Genomic DNA, 19,399 nt, shown 5'->3' with positions numbered 1-19,399 from the left:
TCAAATTCAATAAACAGTGCTACAAGTTTTTAAAGAAGTAAGTTTCCTATGTCAGACAATTTTTTTTTTATTTTAAACAAAAATTAATTTCTATGTACTTATATCGATATGACGTCTGTTCTTTCGGACATAACCTGCAACCATCTAAAACGAAATTAGAATTATATGTTAATAGCTTCAGCTGCTGACGGGTGTTGATATATATCAACGGGGACAGGTGAAAATGTGTTCCCCGACCGGGACTCGAACGGATCTCCAGCTAACATGGGAGACGCTCTATCCATCTGAGGCACGGAGGGCACAGAGGATAGTACTGCAGGGACTATCTCGCGCATGCCTCCCGCGAGACCCATATTCTCACCTTACATGGTAACACACTACATTCGTAGTGTACCTACCCAACACACTCATTATTCGTGAAAGACATTCTTACCAAGTTCCGCGAGACCTTCTTCCTCTGTGCGGATGCCCACGTATTACCTGAACTCTTACGGGACTTGGTAAGAATGTCTTCCACGAGTAATGAATGTATAAGGTTCTCACCTTATAACCAGGTGGGTCTCGCGAGATACGTGCGCGAGATAGTCCCTGCAGTCGCACTATCCTCTGCGCCCTCGGTGGATCAGATGGATTGCCGGCACGGTAGCTCAGTGTGTTCGGTCAGAGGGTTTAGCTACCCTCTGTAATAAAAAAAATTGAGTGAACGGATCTACGAACAACCTCAACAAGTGTCATCGGACATCCGCCACGAATGAATTCAACGAACTATATAGAACAAAAAATAAGATCAACAAAAAAAGGTGGATAGAGCGTCTGCCATGTAAGCAGGAGATCCCGGGTTCAAGTCCCGGTCGGGCACACATTTTCACCTGTCCCAGTTGATATATATCAAGGTATTAATATATAATTCTAAAAATTAATTTCAGTTGAAAATAGATAATTTTCCACGCTGAGCGCTGTCCGGTAACATTAAACAAAAACTAGTTCATACTTTTTCATTTGTTAGCATCTCATGGTCCGCACAGCATTGCGGAAGTGATCCACTTGTAGTGACGAAACAGCTTCTCCTCTCAACGGCGTAGTAACGTACAATCACAGATGTGAGGTTCCTCATCTGGTTTGAAAAACGAGCAACCTACCTAGTTGTTCCAAAAAGTTTAGGGGGTACATTACTAAAAAATGGTTTTAGCGGTTCAGGTGTTCTACATAATCTCTCGCACTTGGGTACAACGTCCAGAACGCTGGTATGACCCCGTAAAGCTGTCAGAAAAGAACATCCTTGGGATGTTGTTCAACTCGCGCGTCATAATGGCTTCAATGTCGGTTATGTTGTCAAAGGGTTGACCTCTCATGTGTATTTCTCCAATTTGTTGTTTTGTATAGATTCGTATCATTCACACCACGTTTGCCTTGAACACTTGATTTAGAGATGTCGCTCCAATGCGATTCCTGGCACAATAACTCCTGCCGCAAGTCCTTTCCTTTTTTTAACGAAATTTCCTAAAAATAATTTTATAATTATTATGGATAATGGTATTGCAACAAAAATTAACACTTAGAAGTGTAACACAAATTTTGTCTTATGAAAGATCTAGGGTTTCTTCCACCTCGTAAATGAAAACTCGACACTACGGAACACTACATTCTTAACCAACGATTGTTCCAGCCTGCTAACTACAGCCTGGTCAAATGCATCATCCCTTGTTTACAGCTGTTAGTTCAAGCTACCACCGTAGTTACTGCACTGATGTCGCTTATACTCCCAGAGAAAGTCAGTCTCGGATCTTTACGGATGGTCGGTGTACTTACTGGTTTAGTCACCGTTCCAACACACGCAGCTCGTAGTACATTAAAGGTGGGCGGCATATGTTTGAAAATTTCAAAGCAGTACACAAAGTGGTTGACGACTACCATTTCAGGAACAGATCTGACTAAAAAGACTTCGTCTGTTTGCTCTTAGAAGACAGTGGACGCAGAAATAAAGCGAATTGAGTCAAGCTTCCAGCAGTCAGCTGTATGTAGTATTACGACGAAAACTATTTGTATGTCTTGAATCAGGTGAACTACAAAGGCTTACTATCTGCTCTCATGTATAAAAAGTTTTCATTTCTTCTTACCATCGTGTTAACCCATGGCAGGAACATCCCAGCGGTGAATAGTGCCAGTATTGGACCAGTGGTTATAGATGCAAATGAAATGGTGATCTGAAATAAAAAAGTAAGTGATTAAATTTAAAATTAAATAATACATGGATTAAACAAAGCAATATTTCGAGATATGTGTTTTCTAAGCGATACTGCATGCAGCTTTACTGTATGATTAAATGATGATGGCGTCCTCTTGGGTAAAATATTCTGGAGGTGAAATAGTCCTCATCCGGATCTCCGGGCGGGGACTACTCAAGAGGACGTCGTTATCAGCAGAAAGAAAACTGGCATTCTACGGATCGGAGCGTGGAATGTCAGATCCCTTAATGGGGCAGGTAGGTTAGAAAATTTAAAAAGGAAAATGGATAGGTTAAAGTTAGATATAGTGGGAATTAGTGAAGTTCGGTGGCAGGAGGAACAAGACTTTTGGTCAGGTGAATACAGGGTTATAAATACAAAATCAAATAGGGGTAATGCAGGAGTAGGTTTAATAATGAATAAAAAAATAGGAGTGCGGGTAAGCTACTACAAACAGCATAGTGAACGCATTATTGTGGCCAAGATAGACACGAAGCCCACGCCTACTACAGTAGTACAAGTTTATATGCCAACTAGCTCTGCAGATGACGAAGTAATTGATGAAATGTATGATGAGTTAAAGGAAATTATTCAGGTAGTGAAGGGAGACGAAAATTTAATAGTCGTGGCTGACTGTAATCCGATAGTAGGAAAAGAGAGAGAAGGAAACATAGTAGGTGAATATGGATTGGGGAGGAAGCCACCTGGTAGAATTTTGCACTGATCATAACTTAATCATAGCTAACACTTGGTTCAAGAATCACGAAAGAAGGCTGTATACATGGATGAAGCCTGGAGATACTAGAAGGTATCAGATGGATTATATAATGGTCAGACAGAGATTTAAGAACCAGGTTTTAAATTTTAAGACATTTCCAGAGGCAGATGTGGACTCTGACCACAATCTCTTGTTTATGAACTGTAGATTGAAACTGAAGAAACTGCAAAAAGGTGGGAATTTAAGGAGATGGGACCTGGGTAAACTGACTAAACCAGAGGTTGTACAGAATTTCAGGGAGAGCATAAAGGAACAATTGACAGGACTGGGGGAAAGAAATACAGTAGAAGAAGAATGAGTAGCTTTGAGTGATAAAGTAGTGAAGGCAGCAAAGGATCAAGTAGGTAAAAAGACGAGGGCTAGTAGAAATCCCTGGGTAACAGAAGATATATTGAATTTAATTGATGAAAGGAGAAAATATAAAAATGCAATAAATGAAGCAGGCAAAAAGGAATACAAACGTCTCAAAAATGAGATCGACAGGAAGTGCAAAATGGCTAAGCAGGGATGGCTAGAGGACAAATGTAAGGATGTATAGGATTATCCGACAAGGGGTAAGATAGATACTACCTACAGGAAAATTAAAGAGACCTTTGGAAAAAAAGAGAACCACTTGTATGAATATCAAGATCTCAGATAGAAATCCAGTTCTAAGCAAAAAAGGGAACGCAGAAAGGCGGAAGGAGTATATAGGGGGTCTATACAAGGGCGATGTTCTTGAGGACAATGTTGTAGAAATGGAAGAGAATGTAGATGAAGATGAAATAGGAGATCTGATACTGCGTGAAGAGTCTGACACAGCACTGAAAGAGGTGAGTAGAAACAAGGTCCCAGGAGCACACAACATTCCATTAGAACTACTGACAGCCTTGGAAGAGCCAGTCCTGACAAATCTCTACCATCTGGTGAGCAAGATGTATGAGACAGGCGAAATATTCTCAGATTTCAATTAGAATATAATAATTCCAATCCCAAAGAAAGCAGGTGTTGACAGATGTGAAAATTACCGAACTATCCGTTTAATAAGCCACAGCTGCAAAATACTAACGCGAATTCTTTACAGACGAATGGAAAAACTGGTAGAAGCCGACCTAGGGGAAGATCAGTTTGGATTCCGTAGAAATGTTGGAACACGTGAGGTAATACTGACCCTACGACGTATCTTAGAAGATAGATTAAGGAAAGCCAAACCTACGTTTCTAACATTTGTAGACTTAGAGAAAGCTTTTGACAATGTTGACTGGAATAATCTCTTTCAAATTCTGAAGGTGGCAGGGGTAAAATACAGGGAGCGAAAGGCTATTTACAATTTGTACAGAAACCAGATGGCAGTTATAAGAGTCGAGTGGCATGAAAGGGAAGCAGTGGTCGTGAAGGGAGTGAGACAGGGCTGTAGCCTCTCCCCGATGTTATTCAATCTGTATATTGAGCAAGCAGTAAAGGAAACAAAAGAAAAATTCAGAGTAGGAATTAAAATTCATGAAGAAACAAAAACTTTGAGGTTCTCCGATGACACTCTAATTCCGTCAGAGACAGCAAAGGAGCAGTTGAGCAGCAAGAGCAGTTGAACGGAATGGACAGTGTCTTGAAAGGAGGATATAAGATGAACATCAACAAAAGCAAAACGAGGATAATGGGCTGTAGTCGAATTAAGGCGGGTGATGTTGACGGAATTAGTTTAAGAAATGAGACGCTTAAAGTAGTAAAGGAGTTTTGCTATTTGGGGAGCAAAATAACTGATGATGGTCGAAGTAGAGAGGATATAAAATGTAGAGTGGCAATGGCAAGGAAAGCGTTTCTGAAGAAGAGAAATTTGTTAATATCAAGTATAGATTTAAATGTCAGTAAGTCGTTTCTGAAAGTATTTGTATGGAGTGTAGCTATGTACAGAAGTGAAACATGGACGATAAATAGTTTTGACAAGAAGAGAATAGAAGATTTCGAAATGTGGTGCTACAGAAGAATGCTGAAGATTAGATGGGTAGATCACATAACTAATGAGGAGGTATAGAATTGGGGAGAAGAGGAGTTTGTGGCAGAATTTGACTAGAAGAAGGAACGGTTGGTAGGAGATGTTCTTAGGCATCAAGGGGTAACCAATTTAGTATTGGAGGGTAGCGTGGAGGGTAAAAATTGTAGAGGGAGACCAAGAGATGAATACACTAAGCAGATTCAGAAGCATGTAGGTTGCAGTAGATACTGGGAGATGAAGAAGTTTGCACAGGATAGAGTAGCATGAAGTGCTGCATCAAACCAGTCTCAGGACTGAAGACCACAACAACAACAAGCGATTCTGCATGTATGAAACATTGTCAAGAAACAAGGATATCAACGAACTGATGTACTGAAACTGGTGAGATCGTTCGTTTTACTTTCGTTAGTAAGGACTTGTTTCTGTCGACCAGTCTAGGCAGTTGAAATGTCTGCGCCAGTTAGAGTGGTGGTATACGTGATTGTGTTGGTTAATACATACCAGATTTTTTGAATGCAAGCCTTGTGATATAGTTTATCTGCTGAGTTTTATGCATAAAAGATTCAATTTATGCACAAAATAAATAACTAACTGACTATTGCATATTGGTATGCTTTTAACTGATAACAAAATATAATAGTACATAAGGGAATTTTCGATTGTTCATAACAGACAATACTGACATCTTAATTTTACTTGTAATTTACGGATTTCAATGTTGCCAGACAGAATATATACATACACTCATGTGGATATAGATGTAAAACAAATTGACATGTATTTCCAGTTCACTATTTTCAACACAGGGCAAATCGGACAAGTAATTGTCAAATATGTAAGCTGTGTACGTATAACGCTATATTACGTTGGGGTTGTTTTGTGGGAGAAGACCAAACTGCGAGGTCATCGGTCTCATCGGATTAGGGAAGGATGGGTAAGGAAGTCGGCCGTGCCCTTTTCAAAGGAACTATCCCGTCATGTACCTGAAGAGATTTAGGGAAATCACGGAAAACCTCAATCAGGATGTCTGGACGCGGGATTGAACAGTCGTCCTCCCGAATGCGAGTCCAGTGTGCTAACCACTGCGCCACCTCGCTCTGTGCTATATTATGCAAAACTGACTCAAGCTAAGACTAATATTTATAACTGCAACTATCGAAAGTAACTATTGAGCTCAAGATATTCCTGAAGTTGTGGCGTTTACTAGATTTATGACGTATTATGCATTAAAAATGTATTTTATCAGGACGCCGCAACGTGCCAAGCAGAGATTTGATCCTAGACAAGAAAAAAGCACACACGTGAAGTAATTGTCGGGAGAATTAAACCTGATATGACAATCAATTGGCTGTGAAACAAGTAGAGAAACATGATTTCACCCAACTACCACAAAGCCGATGTTACATAATTTTACCGAATAAGAAGAGAGATGGTCAAGACCATTTACAAGTAACGATCTTGAAACAAAGTGTCTTGTGGTTTGACTATGAGGTATTGCCGACCAAACTGTTATTCTATGTTTATTGCAGGTGAACTATGAAATGTCACTTGCTGTGTGATCTTAAGATATCACCACCTATAATTTGAAATAATTATGTAGCCACTTACATACAATAGCTGTCTTCCCTCGTGGAATTTGATATTATTCATCAGATTTCAAATCGAAGTCCCAGCTACCAAGATGAAGTTTGCCGGGCAGTTTTTTTTTGTTTTTGTTTTTTGCTTTTTTGTTACTGTACTCTCCCCTTAACAAGGTTTCTACTGTTCGAAATATCATGTTTTTCTGGCGCACATTTTGTCTTTTACGCCTCTCTCTCTCAAGTGGGATAAACTCAAGACATCTTGCTGCTCATATAACACTTTTACAGATAGCAGTCACAAAAATATTTTGCAGACATTACTACGGCTATAACGAATTATTACGTAAAAATAACGAAGTAACAGTTAGTTCCCCAGAAACGCAATTGGTTCATTGGCTCATCAAATTACAGTAACTAGTATTTCAGTGCCCCCCCCCCCCCCCCCCCCATGAACCATGGACCTTGCCGTTGGTGGGGAGGCTTGCGTGCCTCAGCGATACAGATAGCCGCACCGTAGGTACAGCCACAACGGAGGGGTATCTGTTGAGAGGCCAGACAAACGTGTGGTTCCTGAAGAGGCGCAGCAGCCTTTTCAGTAGTTGCAAGGGCAACAGTCTGGATGATTGACTGATCTGGCCTTGTAACAATAACCAAAACGGCTTTGCTGTGCTGGTACTGCGAACGGCTGAAAGCAAGGGGAAACTACGGCCGTAATTTTTCCCGAGGGCATGCAGCTTTACTGTATGATTAAATGATGATGGCGTCCTTTTGGGTAAAATATTCCGGAGGTAAAATAGTCCCCCATTCGGATCTCCGGGCGGGGACTACTCAAGAGGATGTCGTTATCAGGAGAAAGAAAACTGGCGTTCTACGGATCGGAGCGTGGAATGTCAGATCCCTTAATCGGGCAGGTAGGTTAGAAAATTTAAAAAGGGAAATGGATAGGTTAAAGATAGATATAGTGGGAATTAGTGAAGTTCGGTGGCAGGAGGAACAAGACTTCTGGTCAGGTGACTACAGGGTTATAAACACAAAGTCCAATAGGGGTAATGCAGGAGTAGGTTTAATAATGAATAGGAAAATAGGAATGCGGGTAAGCTACTACAAACAGCATAGTGAACGCATTATTGTGGCCAAAATAGATACGAAGCCCACACCTACTACAGCAGTACAAGTTTATATGCCAACTAGCTCTGCAGATGACGAAGAAATTGAAGAAATGTATGATGAAATAAAAGAAATTATTCAGATAGTGAAGGGAGACGAAAATTTAATAGTCATGGGTGACTGGAATTCGAGTGTAGGAAAAGGGAGAGAAGGAAACGTAGTAGGTGAAAATGGATTGGGGCTAAGAAATGAAAGAGGAAGCCGCCTGATAGAATTTTGCACAGAGCACAACTTAATCATAGCTAACACTTGGTTTAAGAATCATGATAGAAGGTTGTATACATGGAAGAACCCTGGAGATACTAAAAGGTATCAGATAGATTATATAATGGTAAGACAGAGATTTAGGAACCAGGTTTTAAATTGTAAGACGTTTGCAGGGGCAGATGTGGACTCTGACCACAATCTATTGGTTATGACCTGTAGATTAAAACTGAAGAAACTGCAAAAAGGTGGGAATTTAAGGAGATGGGACCTGGATAAACTGAAAGAACCAGAGGTTGTACAGAGTTTCAGGGAGAGCATAAGGGAACAATTGATAGGAATGGGGGAAAGAAATACAGTAGAAGAAGAATGGGTAGCTCTGAGGGATGAAGTAGTGAAGGCAGCAGACGATCAAGTAGGTAAAAAGACGAGGGCTAGTAGAAATCCTTGGGTAACAGAAGAAATATTGAATTTAATTCATGAAAGGAGAAAATATAAAAATGCAGTAAATGAAGCAGGCAAAAAGGAATACAAACGTCTCAAAAATGAGATCGACAGGAAGTGCAAAATGGCTAAGCAGGGATGGCTAGAGGACAAATGTAAGGATGTAGTGGCTTATCTCACTAGGGGTAAGATAGATACTGCCTAAAGGAAAATTAAAGAGACCTTTGGAGATAAGAGAACCACATGTATGAACATCAAGAGCTCAGATGGAAACCCAGTTCTAAGCAAAGAAGGGAAAGCAGAAAGGTGGAAGGAGTATATAGAGGGTCTATACAAGGGCGATGCACTTGAGGACAATATTATGGAAATGGAAGAGGATGTAGATGAAGATGAAATGGGAGATACGATACTGCGTGAAGAGTTTGACAGAGCACTGAAGGACCTGAGTCGAAACAAGGCCCCCGGAGTAGACAACATTCCATTGGAACTATTGACGGCCTTGGGAGAGCCAGTCCTGACAAAACTCTACCATCTGGTGAGCAAGATGTATGAAACAGGCGAAATACCCTCAGACTTCAAGAAGAATATAATAATTCCAATCCCAAAGAAAGCAGGTGTTGACAGATGTGAAAATTACCGAACTATCAGTTTAATAAGCCACAGCTGCAAAGTACTAACCCGAATTCTTTACAGACGAATGGAAAAACTAGTAGAAGCCGACCTCGGGGATGATCAGTTTGGATTCCGTAGAAATACTGGAACACGTGAGGCAATACTGACCTTAGAAGAAAGATTAAGGAACGGCAAACCTACGTTTCTAGCATTTGTAGACTTAGAGAAAGCTTTTGACAATGTTGACTGGAATACTCTCTTTCAAATTCTAAAGGTGGCAGGGGTAAAATAGAGGGAGCGAAAGGCTATTTACAACTTGTACAGAAACCAGATGGCAGTTATAAGAGTTGAGGGACATGAAAGGGAAGCAGTGGTTGGGATGGGAGTGAGACAGGGTTGTAGCCTCTCCCCGATGTTATTCAATCTGTATATTGAGCAAGCAGTAAAGGAAACAAAAGAAAAATTCGGAGTAGGTATTAAAATCCATGGAGAAGAAATAAAAACTTTGAGGTTCGCCGATGACATTGTAATTCTGGCAGAGACAGCAAAGGACTTGGAAGAGCAGTTGAACGGAATGGATGGTGTCTTGAAGGGAGGATATAAGATGAACATCAACAAAAGCAAAACGAGGATACTGGAATGTAGTCGAGTTAAGTCGGGTGATGCTGAGGGTATTAGATTAGGAAATGAGACACTTAAAGTAGTAAAGGAGTTTTGCTATTTGGGGAGCAAAATAACTGATGATGGACGAAGTAGAGAGGATATAAAATGTAGACTGGCAATGGCAAGGAAAGCGTTTCTGAAGAAGAGAAATTTGTTAACATCGAGTATAGATTTAAGTGTCAGGAAGTTATTTCTGAAAGTATTTGTATGGAGTGTAGCCATGTATGGAAGTGAAACATGGACGGTAAATAGTTTGGACAAGAAGAGAATAGAATCATTTGAAATGTGGTGCTACAGAAGAATGCTGAAGATTAGATGGGTAGATCACATAACTAATGAGGAAGTATTGAATAGGATTGGGGAGAAGAGAAGTTTGTGGCACAACTTGACCAGAAGAAGGGATCGGTTGGTAGGACATGTTTTGAGGCATCAAGGGATCACCAATTTAGTATTGGAGGGCAGCGTGGAGGGTAAAAATCATTGGGGGAGACCAAGAGATGAATACACTAAGCAGATTCAGAAGGATGTAGGTTGCAGTAGGTACTGGGAGATGAAAAGGCTTGCACAGGATAGAGTAGCATGGAGAGCTGCATCAAACCAGTCTCAAGACTGAAGACCACAACAACAACAACAACAGTATTTCAGTGCAGCAACGCCCGAGTCACTTGTAGTAATGTGGCTACATCTGCCAGCAATTTTAGTCGTGGTTTTTTTTGTGTCATGGGTAATCACATGTGTCGCACGTGTCATTCTTGCTTAATAATTCGTCCTTATTAATTTCGTTATTTTGTACATTGTGTATAACACCCAGCAAAGTATGATGGTTTTGCTGGAGCTGACCTGACGGCTTGTTATTAATGACTTGCTTGTCCATACTTGCTTCTCAAGGCCAGGAAGTTCGCTCCACTGTGCAATGTTTTCACATTTCTTCTAATACTTTAAATTTAACAAACGTTGTATGCGCTGTGGGGTCACACTGAAGTATGTCCGTGTGAATGCATGTACGCCGATGAATACTAGATAAAAACCTAAGAACTAAAAGCAAATTAAAATGGTTAGTAAAATATTGTTTTTTAAGGAAGGGCATTATATGGTTAAGGCGATATTGGATAAATGTTTCTGTTTAGCTCATATGCACCTTAGGAATATTGCTCCTCTTCCGTGTTTGACGTGGTTGGAAAGAAACTTGATGAGTGAATCAGTAGATAAGCAATGATCTTTAGATCACGGTTCGCTAATACATTTGCTAATCTTACATGCATGAAAGTAAATGATCATAACAGACATGACATTAACTTAAAGCTGCGTGTCAAAATCCAGTCAAATGCGTTGTTAAACAAATGACATAATGTAAACCCTTCACTGAGCTCCTCCACATTAAGTTCGACATTGCACATTCAAAATCAGCATTAGAGATTGCTAACCAGACAGTGGTAGCACGGAGTAGCTAACGTACAAAGGGTACCAACGTATCTGTGTGTGTACTTTTGTTACACTATGCTACACATAATTTCCAATGAACAGAACATTTATTGAAAATTGAAAGACTGTAATTATCATCCGGGGTTGCGACTTATGTAATGTCTGCGCTTATGTCTAAGTTATTTGTCACAACTGTATCTATCACAATCGCTGTAAGATACTTTCTGCGCAATTATCATTACTAACATACAAAGACAAGTCGTTGTTTAATGTTGTTATCAAAAATATAGAAAAGTAATTGGCCGGTTTACTTCAAATTCTTACACGATACTCTAATAAACGTTCGGACGGACATAGTCTACATATTTATCGCATTCCCAGAGAGAATTTCAAGCAATGCAGCTAGCAAATAAAGTGTTAATACACAAAAATTTCAGCTACACTAGACTTATTCGTATGTATTTTGCTGCTATGAATACAAATACAAGACTTTTCTCCTTAGTCCTCACATTCAATGTGTTTTTGGCCTCTGGTCCAAAGTCTAGCTTGATGCAGCGCTACAAGCGCAGACGTTATTTAGAGAGAAATGCTCACTGTGATGGGAAAGGAAGGCTTATAACAAGTAACACAGTGAGGAAAACTACTGAACTTCCGAAAGAATGTTCTAATTTCTCCTCACAAAAAGTAGCCTAACAGTTACAGACGGCTCTACCTATAGGGGTATAGCATTAATATCGCATACCAGCTAAGTCCTCCTGTACATAATGAATCAACATCTAAAGAAATTCCTTCAGTTTTAGATTTTTGGTAGAAGAAATAGGTATTGTTACAGGTAAAGGTATCCGAGAGGCAAGCATGAAATTAAGACAGATATTTGAAAAAAAGGGAATTCTGTGTCTCTGCCTCCATTTGTTCCATAGATTATAAAAAGAACTGTGCGTCATGTGGGACAAGTTATGGCATGTGCTCAATGAGTTTGAGGTTGCAAAACCCCTAGTATGACTACTAAAATGCCTTTATAACAGTCATGCTGCACCCATAAAAGTGGATAGTGAATATTCGGAGAGTTTTTCGATGCGGCAAATGGAGTCAGGCAAGCTTGTATGCTGTCACCCCAGGTTTATAACATTTATGCAGAGTACATCATCAGGGATTCGCTGGATGGCCGGGATGGTGGAAGTTCTATTGGCGGCGGGAAACAACCTGCGCTTTGCTGATGATACTACGCTCATTGAAGGAAGTAAGGAAGAACATCTGGTTTCCACTAAGACCCCTCAGTTGAACCAATGAAAAGTAGTAGTTCAACTTTCGTTCTAGAGTAAAACATGGAAAAACTGAATTAATGGTTACTAATCGCCAATGTTTGGATCAAATCCAACTTACAGGATGCTTGAAGGATCTGGATACAGTGATGATTTTTTATATCTAGGATCTCCGATCAGTAACACAGAAAAGTACGGTGAAGGAACAAAACTACGAATCTTAGTTGGGAACGCCGCAATGGTTGAACTCACTAAGATCTGCAGAAAATATAACAACAAAGATGCGATTGGTACAATCATTGGCGTTGCCTCTATTCTTGTACGGCTGCAAAAAAATAGTTCAAATGGCGCTGAGCACTATGGACTTAACATCTGAGGTCATCAGTCCCCTAGAACTTAGAACTACTTAAACGAAACTAACCTAAGGACATCACACACATCCAAACCCGAGGCAGGATTCGAACCTTCGACCGTAGCAGTCGCGTGGTTCCGGACTGAAGCGCCTAGAACCGCTCGGCCACCGCAGCCGGCGGCTGCGAAACCTGGACCGTGAAAAATAGTGACAAGAGCCGAATCGATGTCTTCGAGACGGAGGCAGAAGATGTTATGCGTACCATGGATAGAAAGGAGAATCAATGCTTCCCTTATAGAAGATCTTATAGGCACATGAATGTGATCTTCGTGTGTCAGACAAAGATGTTTCCAGTCCTTTGGGCATATTTTAAAAAAAGAGAAGTGGATAAGACTATCTTGCAAGCCAAAACCGAATGCAAAAGACCGCGACGAAGATTACAGGCTTACCTCTTCAAATTATAATAAGAAGAGATGAAGATCACTGAGGATTGAGGCTTCTAGCCGAAGATTCAATTAGTTAAGAAATGAATGAAGTAACGAGGTGACGGCACTCAGCAGTGAGGAAACTGACTAATGGTGATGGTGATGACTGCCCACTGAACCTAACTGTGAATTCCACTATACCATAGGATGTGTCCTATCTACCGACTCCTTCCTTTAGTCAAGTTGCACCATGGATTTATTTTCCCTTCAGCCAGATTCAGTACCTCCACGTTCATTATCCAATGAGCCCATGGAATATTCATAATTCTCCTACAACGCAACATTTTAAAAACTTATTCTTTTTCTGCCTGAACATTTTATCGTCCGCATTTCGCCTCCGTGCAAGGCTGCATTCCATACCACCTTCAAACAAGTCTTCTGAACACTTCGACGTTACCAAATTTCTCCTTTTCAGAAACGCTTTTCTCGCTGTTGTCAGTCAGCAACTTTTATCCTCGCCCCTGCTCCCATCGTCAGTTATTTTTCTGCCCAAATAAAACGACTCATATACTACTTACACTGTCTCATTTCCTAATGCAATCCCCTCGGCATCGCCTGATTTAATTCGAATATTTTCCTTTACCGTTGTTTTACTTTTGTTGATGTTAATGTTATAACTTCTTTTCAAGTCCTACCAGTACACAATAATCCACCGACAGATCCTTCGAAATTTAGTATCCGTAAGTGTAAAATTTTCCTAGAGCGAAAATACTCGACAACAACTGTAGGCATACTTGCTCTCCTTCCACCAGCATCTGCCAAGGTTTGTTCAGGTTGCTGTAATACTACGGTAGGGTAGGCAGAAGACAATAGTGTGGGATGGCTTTACATAATACTTTAAGATTTTAGCTCCAGTGACTTAATGAGCGAAACAGATAAGATTGAGCCATCAACTAACAGACACTTGTCATCCACGGTAACTGATTACAGAGCAAATAAAAACAGACGAGGACAAAAATATTTTGCATATGATTTGTTTTCCCCTTGCATGAACTGTCAGTTACTTTTTCATCTACAGCTGTACCGCTCAAGCCACCTTATGGCGTATGAGAGAGGGTGCTTGTGGTATCACTGTCATTTCCCCCATTTCTGTTCCATTTGGGAATAACGCGTGGGAATAACAACTGTTGATTTACCTATGTGTGCATTATTAGTTCCCAGATTTTCCCGCCGTGATGAATTTGAGATGTGTATTTGAGAGGAAATAACACACTATCTGATCAAGATCCCGGACACTTGTTAGTGGATCCTCCACTTTTACGACGGCTTGAAGGTTTCTGGGGACACTTTCAGCGAGACGTCTGAATGAAACTTTCTGGTAATCTGTGAGCCGGACCGAGATTCGAACTTGGGACCTTTGACTTTCGCTGGCAAGTGTGTTACGGAAGCACAACTCTCGGCCTGTCCTCATAGCTTTACGGCCACCAGTACCTCATCTCCTATCTTCCATGCTTCACGGAAATTCTCCTGGAACCTTGCAAGACAAGTGCTCCTGGAAAAAAGGATATTGGGGATTCATGGTTTGGCCACAGTCTGGTGGATGTTTCCAGAATGAAATTTTCACTCTGCAGCGGAGTGTGCGCTGACAGAGAACTTTCTAGCAGATAATAACTGTGTGCGGGGTCCGAGGTTCAAACTCTGGTCATTAAGGGCCCACACACGGACTCCCCTAACCGCGAGATTTAGGACGAGCCACACAGTTCCGAGCGCAAGAACGACTGTGTGAACGCAGTGTTATTAAAGAGTCAGGTGTTTGATCAAGCCTCCGGCCAGATGGCTCCCGTGCCTGCCCGCCAGCGCATTTAGACGTACACGCCCGCTGTGCGCTCTGTCGCAGATTCTTCTGTCAACTGCCTTCAGTACGCGACACGACGACACGACTGTCGTGGACTCTTGGAGTCTTGCCAGTAATTTGCAGTGTGCGACACGGTCATAACGGATTCCCGTCGCTAGACCAAAGACCTTTCGACGGAATTTATATATCTGTACAAAGAAGAACAGTGCTTGTTGAAAGTGAGATCTAAAAACTATATAAATAAGAATTTAAAATCCGGGGCTTATGATAAACTGGCTACGTTTTTCAAAACAATATTCCTCGAAGTGAACCGAGACTTTGTTTGAAACAATTACAGTGCTTATGGGGGTTCATTTAGAAAGGAACTGAAGAAAGTATGCGACATTAAGGGCAGTGGCAGGTCACCCGATGGCACGTATGTACCAACTTTGTGGTACCACGAGTAGCTGTTATTTACTGCCGATCCAAAGGTGCAAAGTGCGAGTTGTTTGAAGATAGCTGTTTCCGTGGATGTGTGAAAAAATACTGTCTGACTGTGATGATGATGATAGTGGAGCTGGTGGTACAATGGATGGTGGTAGTCAATACACTGAAGGGTAGTAAGTAGACAGCTATGTATTGCTCTTAGATATGTTATGGTTACAGCTTCCAGTGATTTTTCTCAAGCACTGGAAATGAAAATTAATAGATCTTCTCAACTACCTATACATAATACATTTTATTTATTTGTGTGCTCTCCGTGTATTGTGTATTAAACCAGGGACCTAGAAACACAGAGAGGCTTCGTCCCGCCGTAGCCCTCACTGGTTCACAACCCCACAACAGGCCACAGCAGTCCAAACACCCCACCGCCGCCCCACACCGAACCCAGGGTTATTGTGCGGTTCGGTCCCCAGTGGACCGCCCCCCCCTCCCTCTCCCCCCGGAACGTCTCATACCAGACGAGTGTAGCCCCAAATGTTTGTGTGGTAGAGTAATTAGGGTGTACGCATATGTGGAGACAGTGCTTGCGCAGCAATCGCCGACATAGTGTACTTGAGTCGGAATAAGGGGAACCACCCCGCATTCGCCGAGGCCGATGGAAAACCTTCTTAAAAAACCATCTACAGGCTGGCCGGCACACCGGACCTCGACACTAATCCGCTGGGAGGATTCGTGCCGGGGACTGGCATGCCTTCGTGCTCGGGAAGCAACGCGTTAGACCGCGCGGCTAGCCGGGCAGGCGTGCTCTCCGTACACATCCAATTCTACTTCTCCCTGTGCTCTGACATCTAGTGAAGACCTTTCCTTTAGTACGTTCTTGTCACTCAGATATGGCTTTCGACAGTACGAAAGGCAAATGTATCCGCGCCCATCATTCATGCTGAAGCACATCCATTTTAATTCCCGCCGGTCGGTGATACGGAAATAGAGCACATATGCGGTCAGTTCTCATGCGCCTACGGAGCTCTGAATTATTACTCGACAAAGCGAACTGTACACTTTGCCAGAGCGGGAACTTAGTCATGTGACTAGGTAGAGCCGCGTTCCGCTTATAGTTAATGTAAGCACGGAAAGCGATCGCGGGTTCATACACATCACAGTGTGGATGAACACTGGTAAAATGACACTGCATGAAGTTGCCAGTCAAATTGTTGTGCATAGGTTTCGTTCCGAATTCAGTGTTTGTGTTTGGCTCTAGAAGCAAAAGTTTTTGCAGTTTTCAGTGAGACTGAACAGCAGCAGCGTCCTCTTGAAGATGGTGGAGAAATGGATCGCCGAAATATTGAATCACGTTGACTTTAGGATGCGGCGGCGAAGGAGATTTGGAATGAGTACTCTCTTTTCCTCATTGTGGATCGCTGCTTTTCTACATGAACTATTTCGAATGTTTATGAATAACGCTTTCCTGTTTAGCGACATGTTCTATATTCTTGAGAATCTCCTCATTATGGATCCATGGCACAAAACGTATATCTGATCGAATCTGAGAGTTGACGGTTCCTAATTTTGCTTGATTTGCTATCACCACGCCTCCGTTTGTAGGAGCAGAGCGTACCTGCAGGACGGAGGCTCCGAGCCTCTCCACGGCGAACACGAGGCCGGTGCAGACGGCTCCCATCACGACGACCACCGCCTTCATCAGCAGGTCGGTCTGCCGCTCCGACAGCCGGCGGGACGGGAAGAAAGTTTTGAAGAAGTCCTCCAGCACCACGGCAGACGTGGAATTCAGCGCCGTCGACATGGAACTGCGGGTACACCAAGTCATTTCTGTTACAGTAATGTCTCAAAGCAGAGGAAAGACCGAAAGTAAGGCAAACCAATACGGCAGGCAGCCGTGAGATGCAAAGTTAATAACCACATACTACACTACGAGGCATTCCCCTCAGGCAGATGTAGTCCCATAACATACCCAAGGTTGACCTAGATGCAAAACAATACAGAAAATAGTCAACATATCAGAAAGCGTCACGTCGGAAAAATGAGAAATCATGAAATTGGGGAAAACCTACTCTAACGAAACAGATTCCTGCGGTTTCCAACCTTTCTGAGATCAACACTTCCGTGAAAAATTAGACGCTAGCTAGTAACCCCACCACCAGCAACATCAACGCCTAACAGAACATTAGAATGAACAGGAACTTTCTTAGAACATTTTAATTTTTGGAACCAGGTTTTAAATTGTAAGACATTTCCAGGGGCAGATGTGGATTCTGACCACAATCTATTGGTTATGAACTGCAGATTGAAACTGAAGGCGGGAATTTAAGGAGATGGGACCTGGATAAACTGAAAGAACCAGAGGTTGTACAGAGTTTCAGGGAGAGCATAAGGGAACAATTGACAGGAATGGGGTAAGAAATACAGTAGAAGAAGAATGGGCAGCTCTGAGGGATGAAGTAGTGAAGGCAGCAGAGGATCAAGTAGGTAAAAAGACGAGGGCTAATAGAAATCCTTGGGTAACAGAAGAAATATTCAATTTAATTGATGAAAGGAGAAAATATAAAAATGCAGTAAATGAAGCAGGCAAAAAGGAATACAAACGTCTCAAAAATGAGATCGACAGGAAGTGCAAAATGGCTAAGCAGGGATGGCTAGAGGACAAATGTAAGGATGTAGAGGCTTGTCTCACTAGGGGTAAGAAAGGTACTGCCTACAGGAAAATTAAAGAGACCTTTGGAGAGAAGAGAACCACTTGTATGAATATCAAGAGCTCAGATGGCAACCCAGTTCTAAGCAAAGAAGGGTAGGCAGAAAGGTGGAAGGAGTATATAGAGGGTTTATACAAGGGCGATGTACTTGAGGACAATATCATGGAAAAGGAAGAGGATGTAGATGAAGATGAAATGGGAGATAAGATACTGCGTGAAGAGTTTGACAGAGCAGTGAAAGACCTGAGTCGAAACAAGGCCCCAGGAGTAGAAAACATTCCACTAGAACTACTGACGGCCTTGGGAGAGCCAGTCCTCACAAAACTCTACCATCTGGTGAGCAAGATGTATGAGACAGGCGAAATACCCTCAGACTTCAAGAAGAATATAATAATTCCAATACCAAAGAAAGCAGGTGTTGACAGATGTGAAAATTACCGAACTATCAGTTTAGTAAGTCACAGCTGCAAAATACTAACGCGAATTCTTTACAGAAGAATGGAAAAACTGGTAGAAGCGGACCTCGGGGAAGATCAGTTTGGATTCCGTAGAAATGTTGGAACACGTGAGGCAATACTAACCTTACGACTTATCTTAGAAGAAAGATTAAGAAAAGGCAAACCTACGTTTCTAGCATTTGTAGACTTAGAGAAAGCTTTTGACAACGTTAACTGAAATACTCTCTTTCAAATTCTGAAGGTGGCAGGGGTAAAATACAAGGAGCGAAAGGCTATTTACAATTTGTACAGAAACCAGATGGCAGTTATAAGAGTGGAGGGGCATGAAAGGGAAGCAGTGGTTGGGAAAGGAGTGAGACAGGGTTGTAGCCTCTCCCCGATGTTATTCAATCTGTATATTGAGCAAGCAGTAAAGGAAACAAAAGAAAAATTCGGAGTAGGTATTAAAATCCATGGAGAAGAAATAAAAACTTTGAGGTTCGCCGATGACATTGTAATTCTGTCAGAGACAGCAAAGGACTTGGAAGAGCAGTTGAACGGAATGGACAGTGTCTTGAAAGGAGGATATAAGATGAACATCAACAAAAGCAAAACGAGGATAATGGAATGTAGTCAAATTAAATCGGGTGATGCTGAGGGGATTAGATTAGGAAATGAGACGCTTAAGGTAGTGAAGGAGTTTTGCTATTTAGGGAGTAAAATAACTGATGATGGTCGAAGTAGAGAGGATATAAAATGCAGACTGGCAATGGCAAGGAAATCGTTTCTGAAGAAGAGAAATTTGTTAACATCGAGTATAGATTTAAGTGTCAGGAAGTCGTTTCTGAAAGTGTTTGTATGGAGTGTAGC

At 41.6% G+C, this 19,399-nt stretch overlaps 1 protein-coding gene across 3 annotated transcripts in view; it reads right to left on the bottom strand.

The window, feature by feature from the left end:
* The window catches only part of LOC124802849 (sodium-coupled monocarboxylate transporter 1-like), a 235,068-nt gene that overhangs the window by 47,331 nt on the left and 168,338 nt on the right, over nt 1-19,399 (bottom strand). For all 3 annotated transcript variants that reach the window (XM_047263870.1, XM_047263872.1, XM_047263871.1), the window contains 2 exons: nt 17,000-17,189; nt 2,118-2,204 (listed from right to left, as the gene is read on the bottom strand). In XM_047263870.1, the coding sequence (XP_047119826.1) occupies nt 2,118-2,204; nt 17,000-17,189 (277 nt within the window). The remainder of the gene's footprint in view (nt 1-2,117; nt 2,205-16,999; nt 17,190-19,399) is intronic.

Source organism: Schistocerca piceifrons, chromosome 6, assembly GCF_021461385.2.
Source record: "Schistocerca piceifrons isolate TAMUIC-IGC-003096 chromosome 6, iqSchPice1.1, whole genome shotgun sequence".
Lineage (NCBI taxonomy): Eukaryota > Metazoa > Arthropoda > Insecta > Orthoptera > Acrididae > Schistocerca > Schistocerca piceifrons.
The sequence above is the reverse complement of the archived record's forward strand: the minus strand, read 5'-3'. Positions and strand labels throughout refer to the sequence as shown.